This window comes from Rosa chinensis, chromosome 2, assembly GCF_002994745.2.
Source record: "Rosa chinensis cultivar Old Blush chromosome 2, RchiOBHm-V2, whole genome shotgun sequence".
Classification (NCBI taxonomy): Eukaryota; Viridiplantae; Streptophyta; class Magnoliopsida; order Rosales; family Rosaceae; genus Rosa; species Rosa chinensis.
This window is the reverse complement of record NC_037089.1, coordinates 86,161,580-86,176,709: the sequence shown is the minus strand read 5'-3', so window position 1 is coordinate 86,176,709 and position 15,130 is coordinate 86,161,580. Positions and strand designations below refer to the sequence as shown.

The window sequence follows — 15,130 nt, the reverse complement described above, 5'->3', positions numbered from 1 at the left end:
TGTTTAAAGCAACAGGGGTGTACTTGGTCTTCCTACATAATGGTTCTCAATGAGGCACAAGTTTCTAACTTTCTATATGTAGATTACCATTCTAAGAAAAAACAGGGTCATTCAAAGTAAAATACTAAAATATATGTATGTATTGTAGATTTTAGTCAAAATACTAACCATCGGATTCAGTATTCAATATCGGATGGAACCAATTCTAACAATTGGCTTGAATTTTTTTATTATTTTTTTTTTTTCAGAACTTCTAGAAGCCATTTGTTGGAGGCCTTCCTGTGAAACCGGTGAGGAACTGAGGACAATGCAATTAAACAAGTTATCACATATGCGACAAAAGGTCGACTTGTATTCTTGTATATTATCTGTTAAAATGAACCTGTATTGACGCATCACTAGAGCCAGATATATTTTCTAAGAAAACAACTTCTACTTAATCTGTATACATTTATCAAATTTACAGACTGATTATCTTGACCAGCATATTCATCAAACAACGAGCAATTAACATTTTTTTTTTTTGAAGAAACAGCATAGCACAGAAACACATGCGTATGCTGATATTTCCTGTAGGGGATCCTCCAACAAATGTTTCCGAGCCTTTCCTAAGCATGTAACCGCCTCAGACCACTCCAAAGAATTTAACTGATCTACTCCTAGCACAGCAGCCAATTGCCTTGCAGCTAACAAGGAAAACAGCACCTCCCTGCATTTTTCTATGATGCGATATGTACTCAAGAGAATCAAGAGAAGCCTCGTCTAAACACTTGTAGAGCAGGTAACTGATCTACACCTTCTGTTCAAAAGCTGCCTGCACTTAGGTTAGCGGAAGCCTGTCAAGCATGATCCCAGCACCTGCGCTCCCATAGCGTTAACAACTCCAACTCTCCAAGCATCCCTCCGAAATGGACTAAAGGAGGGTAAAGACTAGAATAGCATTTTTTGAACAATTCTAGTACTCTTTACACACTCAACTTCAATAGCATGCACCCCTTCATTCAGTATGCAGGCTAGAAGACTGCCTGCCCCTATGCATGATGCCATCAATAAGCTGTGATAGAAAGTGCCAGATCTTTTGACAGACAGTAATTCAGAAATGAGCTCCCTGTAACCATTTACTATATGGTTGATTGGTTGACTTCAGTCTCATCCATCAATTCTACTCTCTGGCAGAATGCCACAACAATGGGAGTTGCAAGACAAGATCCCAGTAACAAAATTATCTCAGAACCCCAGAGTAAGAATCAGAGCCTTGAACAAATCTATTCATAAGCGGAACCCAAAATACAACAACATCTTTTATCTTGAAATTAGCATCATGCATCCCAGCTCTGTACATTCAATGTTGCACCAACAGAACTCGCCAAACCAAGAACAAATCCAGCAATACCCCAAATATCTTCGAGAAAGTTATCCCAGTTCTCACTTCACAACTCAGCAGTTATACTTGCATCTATATCATATCTGCTAGGTGAGAAATATGAGAGGCTTTCCAAAATATCAGGAGCCACATGAGTGATCTCACTTAGCACACGTAATAATGCCTTAACTATGTCACCAAGCAAATCCCTTTCTGACAACTTGTCTGAGTCTTTCACCGTGCTAGAATTATCAGCGGCATCACCCCTGGTAAGAAGATCTTGGCAAGAAAACCCCAGGCCAACCCCACAGGCTCCTTTCACAAGGGTGCTTTTGCTACTACACATCACCTGAAGGCATGCAATATCTGTGAAAATGACATCCAGATAAACAAACCTATTCTAATGCATACTTATCATATCAAAATATTTGTGTGATCTGGGATCAGAGGCAAGGAAAAGTGGGGAGAACAACCCTAATATAAAAAAAAAATAAGAAAGAATTAAATAGCATCAAATAACTCTACGTACCTCAACAAGTCTCGCGACATTCCCAACCTTCTGCTTATGATCAGTAACATGTAGGCGACTTGAGATTAATCCAAGAGAAATTGCAGCAGACCATTTGCGGTGTTCATGCTCAGGCTGGACCAACCAATTCAATAGAAATTTTGAAGCAGCTGCTTTTACAGTATGGGCAGACAGAGGCAAGAGCTGACAAAGAGCCAAAACTTAAGGCTGGGCAGAGTAAACAGCCACTAATCACTGTAATAATTTAAACCTGGCAAGAAAGAATAGGTCGGAACTACTGGGGACACTGAAGATCAGTAACTAACATTCACCTACCTTTTCTTTCTTTTTTTCATTGCTTTTCTGGGCAAGTTGAAGCTTTAGTTTAATTAAAAATTGCTATCCATTTATCACTCTAGATCTTTCTTACTCCAATTCTTAAGTTTTAGGAATCCCACAGTTTTAAGGTGTTCATCTAGTATACTTTCAGTGCATCTAGATTTAGGAATCACACTGGAGAGTCACTTCTGCTATTTTTATCATACTCTGTGCATTTCACAGTTATATAAAATGATAAAAGTCAGAACAAATTCAGAAAAATTGAGGGCATATTTATTAAAGCAAACAATAGAGTGAACCTTCAGAATGTCACTGGCAGCTTTAGTGGTTTTATCCAAGACGATAGATGACACTTTAGCATCAAAGGACAGGATATCTGCCCTCAGCCAATGCCGCATGAAGGATTTCCATGATTCCAGTGAAATAAGGGCAACAAAAATATTTCTTGAGAGCTGAAGGGATGAAGCTAGTTCCAGACATCAACCACGGAAGACATTCTTCACCCCAACATTCTTTTTTTGTACGTTTATTCCAGAAGAAGATTATCTTTCTCTGGTCTGGTAGCGTTCCATAATCCATGGATGGCATACTTGAGTGTAAGGCTATTTGGTGCAAAACCCACTTTCATCATTCTATCTTGTAACTTCAACAACTTAGCCATATCACCATCCTGACAGAAAATTTTGACAAGTTCATTGTAACTTTCAGAATCAAAAACTTGAAATTCTTTGGCAAAGAACCTTAACAATGATTCTGCTTTAGCAACATCCCTTTCTTTGCAGTAACCCTTTATCAATGACCTGCATATTTCTGAATCTGGCAGCAAACTAGATTCAACCATCTCTTTCAGTAACGACTCACCTTCCACTGTTCTGTTTATACGACATAGACAGCATATTAGAGCTTTATATGTGATAAGATTGGGTTTGATGTTCTTACAAACCATCTCGGCTTTCAAAACCTTTGCCTCAGTCACATTATTGCTCTGGCAGAGGGACTCCATCAATTTGTTATAGATATCCAAATCAGGCAAATAACCATCTTGAGAACTTCTTTCTAATAGACTTTTAGCTGCAAACGGCCGATTTTCTTGACACAATGCAACTATTAGATCATCATAAATGCGACGAGAAATAGACACTTGAAATCGTTGAAGCTCCACTACCAAATTCAGTGCAGAGAGCAACTTGCCTTCTTTGCCATATCCTTCTGTGACCATCCTACAAGTGAAATCATCTGGACGAAGACCATTTTTTATCATCTCATACAACAATGACTTACACTCTGGCATCTTCCCCTCATTGCAATAACCACCAATAAGAGTGTTATACGACACAATGTCTGGATACAACCCTCTATGAACCATCCGATGAAAAAGCTGATGAGCCTCCCTCACATTCCCTTGTTTACAAAGACCGTGCATCAAGGCAGTGTACGACACTAAATCCGGCATCACACCCCTCCTAAACATGATCTTATACAAATAAAACGCATCTCCCAACCTTCCTTTCCTACAATAGCTACAAATCAGAGTATTATACGTCACGATATCGGGATCAAATCCTTCTTCTTCCATTCTATCCAAAAAAGCATTCACTTTCGCAACATCTCCATCCTTGCACAAAACATTAGTCAAAATATTAAAAGTATACACATTTGGGTGTACCCCAATCCTTCCCATATCCTCATACACCTCCCAGCACTGATCCAAACAATTCAACCTCACCAACCCATTCATAAGACAATTGCAAGCAATCACACTCGGAACAAATCCGACTTCTAGTGTCTTCTTAAAACTGATAAAACCATCTCTAATCATACCTGCTTTCACATAAGCCTTAATGAGCATGTCAAAGATAACTGGATCCCAGTTACAATCTTGAGCACAAACAACCAAACTATGAAAAATGTCATCTTTGGATGACGCACCCACATCCCTAACCAGCTCTATCAATTCACACAACAATTTCATAGCCTGGGGAAACTTTTTAGAGCAAGCCAATATATGAAGAGCAATGCAATAGTTCTGGGTGGTGGGTCTGAGGCCCAAACCATGCTTGACCCAGTTGAAGAAAACAAGAGCTGAGGAGTGATCAGATTGGAACCTGAGGAGAACCCTTGAGATATGTTGACCACCCAGATGGGGAAGAAGGGGTTTGAGGTGGTTTTGGAGATGGGAAAGATGGTGGTGGGTCTGTGGTTGCTTGAGGGCTGAGCAGATGAGATTGACTATGTTGTTGGGGTTTTGGGTTTGGGGGAGAAAATGGTAAAGGGGGTTTGAGATTGATGTGGAGGGAGAATCTGGGATGGTCTGTAGAGAAGAAGAAGAAGAAGAAGAAGAAGAAGAGAGAGTTGAGATTTTTAGTATGAAACAGATGTTAAAGAATGGGTTTTTGGTTTGACAGGGAGAGTAGAGTGAAGCTCGATTCATCGGTACCAGAGAGCAAGGAGTGTATGCTGTTCCGGTAGTAGAGTTGTGGTTATATAGCACACGCTTTGAGTAATACTAATGTTCTTATTTTCTACTCTCAAGTTCGGATTTTTAAGGGGAGGAAATCTTCTGTCCCCAATCCCCCTATTCCCCTGTCTCTTCCTTGTGATTGGTTCACAAGGAATAAAAAAATATTTATCTTAAACTTTGTTTCATTTTTTATTCCTTGTGAACCAATCACAAGGAAGAGACAGGGAGGGGATAGGGGGATTGGGGACAGAAGAATTCCTCCCATTTTTAAGCACTAGTGAAATTATTGAAGGGTACTTGACCAAAAGCACCAAAATTGATCAAAATTAACCCACTTACCCCACCAACAACAGATTTTTATTCCCATTAACACAATTTAAATTAAATTGACATTTTTGCCTTCAGTCTAATTAAAAATCTACAGCCATGCCATTTAATTCCTCTCTACCACTAGTCACTGATGGGCTCATATTTTCCTATATTTCTATGCCTCTTAATCTTGGTTTTTATGTTTAGTTCTCCTTATTTATGATTCATTTACATCTTTTAGTGTTTTTGTAGGTTTGTTCCATAGAAAGAAGAAAAAGAAGCCAAAATGAGCTAACTAGGATTGAAAGGCAATGTGCAATTCCAAGTCCCAGAATCTGTCTGTGCAAAACATCCAACTTCACCGAATTACTGGGAGTTACCCAGATCGAATCAGACAATGATCTTTATATCATTGGAAAGCTACGGATGTCTAATTTCTGTAGAATTTTACGGATCTCGATTTCGATACTTCTAAAGAAAGTTATGATTATTTGAGTGAAGATACGTCAGACAGGAAACCTGCTCGGGAATTTACAACCATTCGTGGAGAACTCAAGTTTCGCGGCACAAGATCGTCAATCCTAATGTTTCAAGGAAGTTAATTCAGATGAGGATTCAAGAATACATGTATTCCTACTTCTACATGAGATATTTCAAGGTTTTCCCATTCCAAATGAAGAAAGGAATCCAAATCCAAGTCTTACAAGGAAACTTGAAGCCAAAGATGAGCAGAAATCTTTCCTATATAAGGGAGCACGAATTTACATGAGGAGGGAGTCTCGGGAGCACATTGAAGACACCTAAGGAGCGGAGACGACTCATCCATCTTTCCCCATCTTTTTCCCTTTCCATTCTTTTTATGTTTTTCCTATGTTTTATTTAGTTTTAAGTAGCTAAACTCCTTTTCTAGGGCTAGGATGAGGCCCTAGCATGATTATTTACATGTTTTGATATTCAATTGATGGATTAATAGTTTCTTTTTGATAAATTCTTAATCTCTGCTTGAATTGTTGCTTATGTTAAAGTTCTATTGATTCGCGACCTTTAGGGCTTTGCATCTAGTTATCAGAGGATGAATTTGAGGCGTACCTGCAATATAATTCAAATTAGCTTCATGAGATAAAGAATTGTGAATTACATTATTGTCGTACCTGAAGTAATGGTTTGCATGATTCCCTTGTTTTCTATAACGTAATGAGTCCTAAGTGTTAAATTTATGCCGTACCTGGATAAACTGCATGCTAGGATATACGACCTCTGCCGTACCTGGAGAGAATCATACACTTAAGGAAAACTATGGTCTAAGTGTCGTACCTGAACTTAGATACGGGAATTGTTATCAAAAGAAACGAAAGAATTCATTGGTTGGTTCAAAACGTAGATAAGATTGCTTGTGGTTGATTCCGACACCCTAGGCTCATCATCATCATATTCTTACCTTTAATCATTATAGACTCTCTTCTCAATTTCAATTTATTTAGATTTACATTTTAAGTTTCTGTTTTCGAATAATTTTCCCATTATCATAAACTCTTTCAAAACCGTGAAAATCATAAGTGATAGTTTGAGTCATTGTTTGTTTTAGTCGATTCATGTTTCTTATTTTGTGTGTTTTTGGTTTTAATTAATTTAGGTTTTCATATTGTGAATTGACTTAATATCCTCGTGGGAACGACAACCCCTTCTCTTCCATTACTATACTACATCCACCCTGTATACTTGCAGGAATTCCACCAAGTTTTTGGCGCCGTTGCCGGGGATAATTTAGTTTAATTCAAAATATTGGATTCCTACTTTAATTCTAGTTGTTTGATTTGTTTATCAAAATTTTATTTAGTGTTTGGAGTCTTAAAAAAAAAAAAAAAAAGGGGGTTTTGATAAAATAACTCAGACCAGCTTTTATTTCTTTTACTTTCTGGAACTGTTTTGCAAAGCTGATTACGAACTGATATTTTCATATTTTTCTAGGAGTGTGATACATCACCGGAAAGCTACATGAGTCTAGTTTCCAACGCTCCAAGAAGATCATTGTTCTGAGCTGTGAGCTAAGAGAAATTTCAAAAATACCAAACAGTGCTCAATCTACGCGGAAAACAGAACAGTTTTTGTGAAAGCTGCAAAGAATAAATTTTCATGGCTTTCCCTGGGTATTATTCTGAGCAAGTGTACCGCTGCAACACATATTCAATGTCTGGAAATAATTCGTCTTCATGGGATGCTCCTTCATGGCCACAACAAGAACCATCTAATAGCAATTTGGGATGGGGAGATCATTCTAACTACTCATGGTCTGAAAATCCATATTATGAAACCGCACAATGGTCATATCCATCTAACAAATTCCCATCATCTTATCAAGCTCCAATTTATCAGCAAGAAGATCCTACTGTTAAGGAGATGGTGTTTGAGCTATTGAAGAGATCAGAAAAGTTTGATCAAGAGGTTGCAATTCTTAAACAGGATCAATCAAAGCTTGAAGAAAGGCAATCAAAACTTGCAAAAACGTTATCGGAAATTGAACTTCAAATTTTGCGGCTTGCTAATGCCCGGGAGGAAGAGGACATAATGCTTCCTACTAAACCAGAAGAAAGAATTGATTTTCAGCTCAATGACGAAGATAAATATTTTGAACCAAACATGAAAAGAAAAATCATTGATGATCAAGCTACCAAGAGCACTCATCCTCCTTCTATTAAAGTTTCTATGGAGTTATGTGCTGACAAGCAACAGAATGAAGAACCAAAGGATGAAATTATTTTTGAAAAGGTTGTGAGAACTCATACATCGGATGCTCTTGATGAAGTCACCACTGTGGTAGTTGATGCACCAAATTTTCAAGCATCTGTGGAGCAACAAATTTGCGAAGTTTTCCCTTCTTTACCCTCTAAGCTCGTTCTCCCCATTATTCCAGCTCCAAGACTTGAGCTCATATGTGTTCCCAAGCTTCCCTCAAATTCTAAGGATGAGTTCCTCCCACAATCACTTCAACCTCCTTGGCCACCTCCTTTACAATCGTTGATGCTTTACTTAAAGTTTAATGCAAGGAAAAACATGAAGTGGTCTCGAAAGAAAAAGATAAAAAGGAGGAAGCAATTCATACTCAAGACAAGTGATTGGAGAATTGGAAATTCTTGTATAAGTAGGATGTTTGCTGCTGCGATTTCAAGGAAGCTACTATTTTGGATATTTTGGGCATCTCGGATAAAAAAAAAAGAAAAAAATTTAGTTTTCACAGTGAAATTTGGGTTCTGCTAACTTGCAGCAGAAGTGTCCGTTTTTGACATGTAATATGTCGATTTTATGTGATTCGACGAGAGCTACGAGACTCATTGCTTTGCAATGAGCCCCGATACATTTTGGGCAAATACCTCTGTCTTCAGTGTCCGATCCGCGAGCTAAGTTTCAACAATTATGGAGATTTCTACTTGGAGCATGTCTTGGCCTTTCTTCCTCTTCGTCTACATCCAGGGAGCTCTAAACTTATTCTTTTCTTTTCTTTACTTTTTGTGCTTCTTCCCTTACTTGTTTGATGCATTACTGCTAGCTAATATTTTCAACATTGAGGACAATGTCTCACTTAAGTTTGGGGGGAGGAATTTAGATTCTTGTTTTTATATTTTTAGCTTCACATGTGGTAGAATATATATCTTAGTAGAAAATACTGGAAATAAAAAATAAAAAAAATAGTTCTACGTTTAGTTGTTATTTTGTGAGTCTTTTGCTTTAGTTTCTTCCAACACCTAGGATGAGAACTTGTGAATTTAATCTTTTGTTAGAGCTGATGAATATGATAAGCATCAATTTAGGTCTGGACATTAATCTTTTGTTAATATTCTCTTATGGTAATCATGCTTGAAACACAACAGCCATTGTTAATATGAAAATTTGTGATCTAGAGAAACATGTGACGGTTAGTGTAGACTTAAAACCCATGTGAGTATTGAGCCTATTGCCTATTCTTGAGAGTGCTTTACATAGTTCTATGATCTTTCTTGTTAGATAGGTATGATCTCATTATTTTGTCCTAGAACTTGCTTCAATGACTCTCGAGACTTTATATTGATTCACATGATTTTTGGGAAGGGATTAAGGCAATTAGGATCATCACCACCATGGCCAAATAGCCTCCATTCCTGATTATATTATCCCTTAGATATATAGCCCTTTGAGCCAAAATAAGCCTTTTCTTTCATAAAACACATATTCCCAACCCTTCACCCTTAAACACATATCTACCTATGTTCTGAGAAATTGATGGAGCACTATGAAGATGTATATGAGGAATTTTGGAGTAAAGAATGTGTACTGAAGAAAACAAGTTTGGGGGTTGTGATGTGTACTTGAAGGCAAAGTGGAATTTGCAGGTCATACTTCTAAATTTCAGTTAAGGAATTACCATTGTCGAAGTAATTTTAAATGCAAAGGTGTGTCTGAATAGTGACAACAAGAAAAAAAAAAAAAGAGAAAGAAAAAGTTTGGACACATCTTAATCTTTTCGAAGGAAGTTAAGTGCTATTGTCTAGAGCATGAACCTGCAGCAGCAGCTTGGATATGGGATGTTTCAGCGTAAAACAGAGCTAATGTAAAGAAAAGAAAAAGAAAAAAAAGAAGAAGAAAGGAACAATTTTGACATTACAATGGAAGAGCTCGGAAAGAAGGTTGCCCATTAAGCTTGGAATATGAAAGCAAGAACGAAAGCTGCTTTGGGAAAGTGACAGAAAGAAAAAGAGAAAAGAATGAGGCTGTGTGTTAGGAACAGAGGAGTAAGTTGACGTGAAACCAACTACCAAGAAACAAGAATTGAAACTTGGAGTTTATGGTACATATTTTGTCTTCATTGTTCTATGGTTAGAAAGCAGATGAAAAAAAAAGAAAGAATTGAGAACCACAAACTGTAGAGCCCTATCTTGAAGATTTCTTGGAGTGTGGTTTGGAGTATAAGAAGGTTAAAGTGAAGTCAAGGTCCAACACAATGAAATTTCAAATTTGGCCTTCCATGTTCGTTATTTGATAAGTGAAAGTGTGACACCTATGAGGATTTGGCGATCTTGAGTCTCAAATTATTTGTGCTCTATTGATTTCTTAGAACCTTTGAATTCTTTTATCTTTCATTTCTTTTAGCCAAAACCCTTAGCCCCATTACAACCGGAACAAAGACCTTTATGATCCTAGGAAAAGTGTGAGGCAATTTGTGGAGATGAGTCAAAGAGGTGAGCCTATGGGGCAATTCTATAATTTAGGTGATAGATATTCTTGCATGAGATCATTCTTTATTTTTATTTTCCAGAAAAAGCTTTTCCATCTTAACATTTATGTGAGCTATTTTGCTTTTATATATCCTTCGTCTCACATAAACATGAGTGAGTAGAATTACCAAGAAAATCTGAGTGCTTCATTGTGAGTGAAATCCCTGGTAAGATTTGGAGTTAAAGCTGATTATCATGTGTCTATTTGGGTTGTGGAAAATTATATTGATTTATCGCTGTCTACACAAGCATGGTTGTTATCGGAATTTATTAGCACTCGATTGAAAGTTCTTATGGACCTGCTTTGATGATTGTTGTTATTTGGATGCTATAAATGTGAGATTGATTCTCTGAGGTGATTGGAAGGATTAGGAACTTTGCTTTTATTTTTGTGTGTTCGTTCTAGTTAGTCTTTGTTTTAATTTGTTTTGCTCGAGGACTAGCAAAGTCTAAGTGTGGGGGTATTTGATGGGCTCATATTTTCCTATATTTCTATGCCTCTTAATCTTGGTTTTTATGTTTAGTTCTCCTTATTTATGATTCATTTACATCTTTTAGTGTTTTTGTAGGTTTGTTCCATAGAAAGAAGAAAAAGAAGCCAAAATGAGCTAACTAGGATTGAAAGGCAATGTGCAATTCCAAGTCCCAGAATCTGTCTGTGCAAAACATCCAACTTCACCGAATTACTGGGAGTTACCCAGATCGAATCAGACAATGATCTTTATATCATTGGAAAGCTACGGATGTCTAATTTCTGTAGAATTTTACGGATCTCGATTTCGATACTTCTAAAGAAAGTTATGATTATTTGAGTGAAGATACGTCAGACAGGAAACCTGCTCGGGAATTTACAACCATTCGTGGAGAACTCAAGTTTCGCGGCACAAGATCGTCAATCCTAATGTTTCAAGGAAGTTAATTCAGATGAGGATTCAAGAATACATGTATTCCTACTTCTACATGAGATATTTCAAGGTTTTCCCATTCCAAATGAAGAAAGGAATCCAAATCCAAGTCTTACAAGGAAACTTGAAGCCAAAGATGAGCAGAAATCTTTCCTATATAAGGGAGCACGAATTTACATGAGGAGGGAGTCTCGGGAGCACATTGAAGACACCTAAGGAGCGGAGACGACTCATCCATCTTTCCCCATCTTTTTCCCTTTCCATTCTTTTTATGTTTTTCCTATGTTTTATTTAGTTTTAAGTAGCTAAACTCCTTTTCTAGGGCTAGGATGAGGCCCTAGCATGATTATTTACATGTTTTGATATTCAATTGATGGATTAATAGTTTCTTTTTGATAAATTCTTAATCTCTGCTTGAATTGTTGCTTATGTTAAAGTTCTATTGATTCGCGACCTTTAGGGCTTTGCATCTAGTTATCAGAGGATGAATTTGAGGCGTACCTGCAATATAATTCAAATTAGCTTCATGAGATAAAGAATTGTGAATTACATTATTGTCGTACCTGAAGTAATGGTTTGCATGATTCCCTTGTTTTCTATAACGTAATGAGTCCTAAGTGTTAAATTTATGCCGTACCTGGATAAACTGCATGCTAGGATATACGACCTCTGCCGTACCTGGAGAGAATCATACACTTAAGGAAAACTATGGTCTAAGTGTCGTACCTGAACTTAGATACGGGAATTGTTATCAAAAGAAACGAAAGAATTCATTGGTTGGTTCAAAACGTAGATAAGATTGCTTGTGGTTGATTCCGACACCCTAGGCTCATCATCATCATATTCTTACCTTTAATCATTATAGACTCTCTTCTCAATTTCAATTTATTTAGATTTACATTTTAAGTTTCTGTTTTCGAATAATTTTCCCATTATCATAAACTCTTTCAAAACCGTGAAAATCATAAGTGATAGTTTGAGTCATTGTTTGTTTTAGTCGATTCATGTTTCTTATTTTGTGTGTTTTTGGTTTTAATTAATTTAGGTTTTCATATTGTGAATTGACTTAATATCCTCGTGGGAACGACAACCCCTTCTCTTCCATTACTATACTACATCCACCCTGTATACTTGCAGGAATTCCACCAGTCACGACTGACTGTCTCTCTCACCCCGCTCCTCCCTCACGCTCAAGGCCCAGATCGACCTCCTCCTCCTCGTCGCCATCTTAACGTCGTTGCCGCCATTGCCGGTCACCAAAACCAACCCTCCTTCACTTCTCTCTCTCTCTCTCTCTCTCTCTCTCTCTCTCTCTCTCTCTCTCTCTCTCTCTCTCTCTCTCTCTCTCTTTCTCTCTCTCTCTCTCTCAGATTCGATTGGGGAACAGTACAGCCGTCACCATCTTCGTCCTCGGCAGCGGAGCCACTGTCCACGGGTTGGTGACCTCCGCCGACACAGCCACCACTACAACGACGTTGACAATCTCTGATCCGATTGGGGATAGAGCGCAGGTCAGAAGGTTATCTCCGGCGAAAGAGTTTGCCTCGATTCGACTGCAGCCCGCCGCAAATCAGTCATCTTCGGTGAGATTCAGGGCTCGACCCAAGCTCTCCAGTGCTCGACACAGGCCGATGGCAGAGGACAACCTTGATCTGGTGCGCCGGTTGTGGAGAACAACGATGATTTGGTGCCCAGAGCTTTTCTCTGGGTGTAGAAATCAATTTCTTTTTTTTTTTTTTTTTTTTTTTGGTGGTAAAATTGGGGCAGAAGGCCAAAGGGAAGAAAAATGGAAAAATGAGCTTTTTGGGCAATAGTCGTCTATTGCCCTCCAATAGATGTCTATTGAAATGATGTAATCTTTTTTTTTTTATTAAAGTTTTATTTGTCTAAATTTTGAGAGATTAATTCATATTGTGACAACCGAAAGTTCTATTGGGGGACAATAGGCGTCTATTGAGGGGCAATACATGGCTGATAGTCTTCTATTGGGGGGCAATACATGGCTGATAAAACGTCTATTGGGGGCAATACATGGTTAATAGACGTCTATTGGGGGGCAATACATGGTTGATAGACGTCTATTACCCCTTTATTGGGGGGCAATAGACGTCTATTGGGGGGCAATACATGGCTGATAGTCGTCTATTGAGAGGCAATAGACGTCTATTAGGAGGCAATAGACGTCTATTGGGGGCAAAAAAACTTTCCGGTGGGTGGTAGCCGGTGATCGGAATCCGGCGGCCGGTGACCGGGTTCCGGCGAAAATTGGCCGGAATCCGGCGAAGTCCCCTATGGTTTCTCTCTCTCTCTCTCTCTCTAAGTAACAAAGGTGAGGGTAAAATGGTATTAAAAAAATAATAAAAACAAAAAAAAATCTTAATGGGGTATTAGGGAATACCTCCTTAGAGTGTTTTGGGTAAGAGGGAATTAAAAAAACTTAGTGGGGTAAGTGGGAAAAAAATCTCTAAAAATGGTGTAAATGGACAAAAACCCATTATTGAGGGTCTTGAAACTCAAAAATTTCAATTTAATTTTTCTTTTGCCATTTCTCAATCTAATATATATATATATATATATATAATTTTTAAAGTTGGAAAATAATAAAATTCATTAAAAATATTTGTTCAAGGGTTTAAGTGTTCCGTCATTTGGATCACTTTCTAAAAATCATTTTCAATGAATGGTAGGTTTGTGACACAAGAGAACCTCATCAAATAGTGTTGATATTGTTATACAAACTGCATGAGAGAGGAGTACCACTGCAAAACTAGTAGCAAGAAACGTACCCTGGTAAAGTTGAGATGCATTAGCCATGAAGAACGCTTCATAAGTAAACAGTAAACTCTCATATGCAAAACTTTGGGAAATAGATTTTGAACCACCTGAATCAGTATTAATACTATTGTTAACATTGACAACATCCTTCAACAACAAATGATTTCGAAGAAACAAAGCTGTCCATGCAACATATTGTTGCAATGAAAATACAGTCTCACGAAACGACATTGAAAGAATGAAAGCTTTGTTTGTTTTTTTTTTTTTAATCGAGAATCAAGCCTAATATTTTATTTAGTTCATACAACCATAATAAATACAAACATAGTTTTGATTCAACAACCAAAAGACATCAGCGACTACATGAGACTTGTGGATTCCTTGTAGAGCATCAATCTTGAGATGGTTTCTCTATCTTAGCAGAGAAATTTTGAAAAATTACCACTTTTAGGTCTCCAATTTGATTTATAACCTGATTTTCTAAAAAATTGAAAAACGATCTTATAGAGAGATAAAAAGTCCCCTTATCTCTTTCTAACCTAACTTTCTAGCAACACTAATCTCTCTGTCTCTAACAAAAGACCTTTCCATCATCTTGGCATCATTGTTTGCTTCTTCTCTCCAATGAACGCCAAAGAAGTTCGTTGTCTTAATCTTTCTCTCAGGTTAAAACCAGTTTCAATTTTCATGTATCTTCCTCTTTCTTTCTACTTTTGTGACCTGAATCAATTTAGTTATAAGAAATATTGTTGTTCTTTTTTATTTTACGGAGTCTTTTAACAATCAAGGGAGGGGTTTAACATGTCCAATTGAAAAGATTTCCTAGATATGTTGAATATGATTTGAACATAATATGAAATTGAATCATCATTTGAACATGCTGATTGAGAAATTGTTCACGTCATACTATCCAAAACACAATTGAATTCTAACCATATGCCTACAGTACTTTAGTAATTTGCTTACTCCTTATCGTGATCTCCTTTTATGTCTAATCAAAATGCTTTTTTTTTTTTAACTTCCAAATTCTCTGCCTTCACTTCTATTTTTCTTCATTGCAAGCAGAGACTATACACGGTGAAGCTTTCTAGTTTCTACGATAAGAGAAGTACAAATGTTAATGAACAAGTCGGGAATAATTATGACTTTTTTATCTCTCTAAAAGGTCATTTTTTATCTTTTTAAAAAATTAGGTTATAAATCAATTTGAAGACATAAAAGTGG

At 37.3% G+C, this 15,130-nt stretch overlaps 1 protein-coding gene across 5 annotated transcripts; it reads right to left on the bottom strand.

Annotated features, from left to right (window-relative positions):
• Positions 1–338: 338 nt before the first annotated feature.
• LOC112190556 (pentatricopeptide repeat-containing protein At5g40400) lies at positions 339–4,694 on the bottom strand. 5 transcript variants are annotated; one of them, XM_024329993.2, is made up of 3 exons: positions 2,510–2,740; positions 1,893–2,075; positions 339–1,712 (listed from the first exon to the last, which is right to left on the bottom strand). In XM_024329993.2, the coding sequence occupies exons 1-3, from the start codon at positions 2,606–2,608 to the stop codon at positions 1,431–1,433; spliced, it is 564 nt and encodes a 187-aa protein (XP_024185761.2). In that variant the 5' UTR covers positions 2,609–2,740; the 3' UTR covers positions 339–1,430. The 5 variants fall into 5 exon arrangements, with proteins under 5 accessions (XP_024185761.2, XP_024185762.1, XP_024185759.1 ...); XM_024329994.2 differs by having other exon boundaries at positions 1,574–1,712; positions 1,893–2,142; positions 2,510–4,694; XM_024329991.2 differs by having other exon boundaries at positions 1,574–1,712; positions 1,893–4,694.
• Between the last annotated feature and the right edge of the window lie 10,436 nt (positions 4,695–15,130).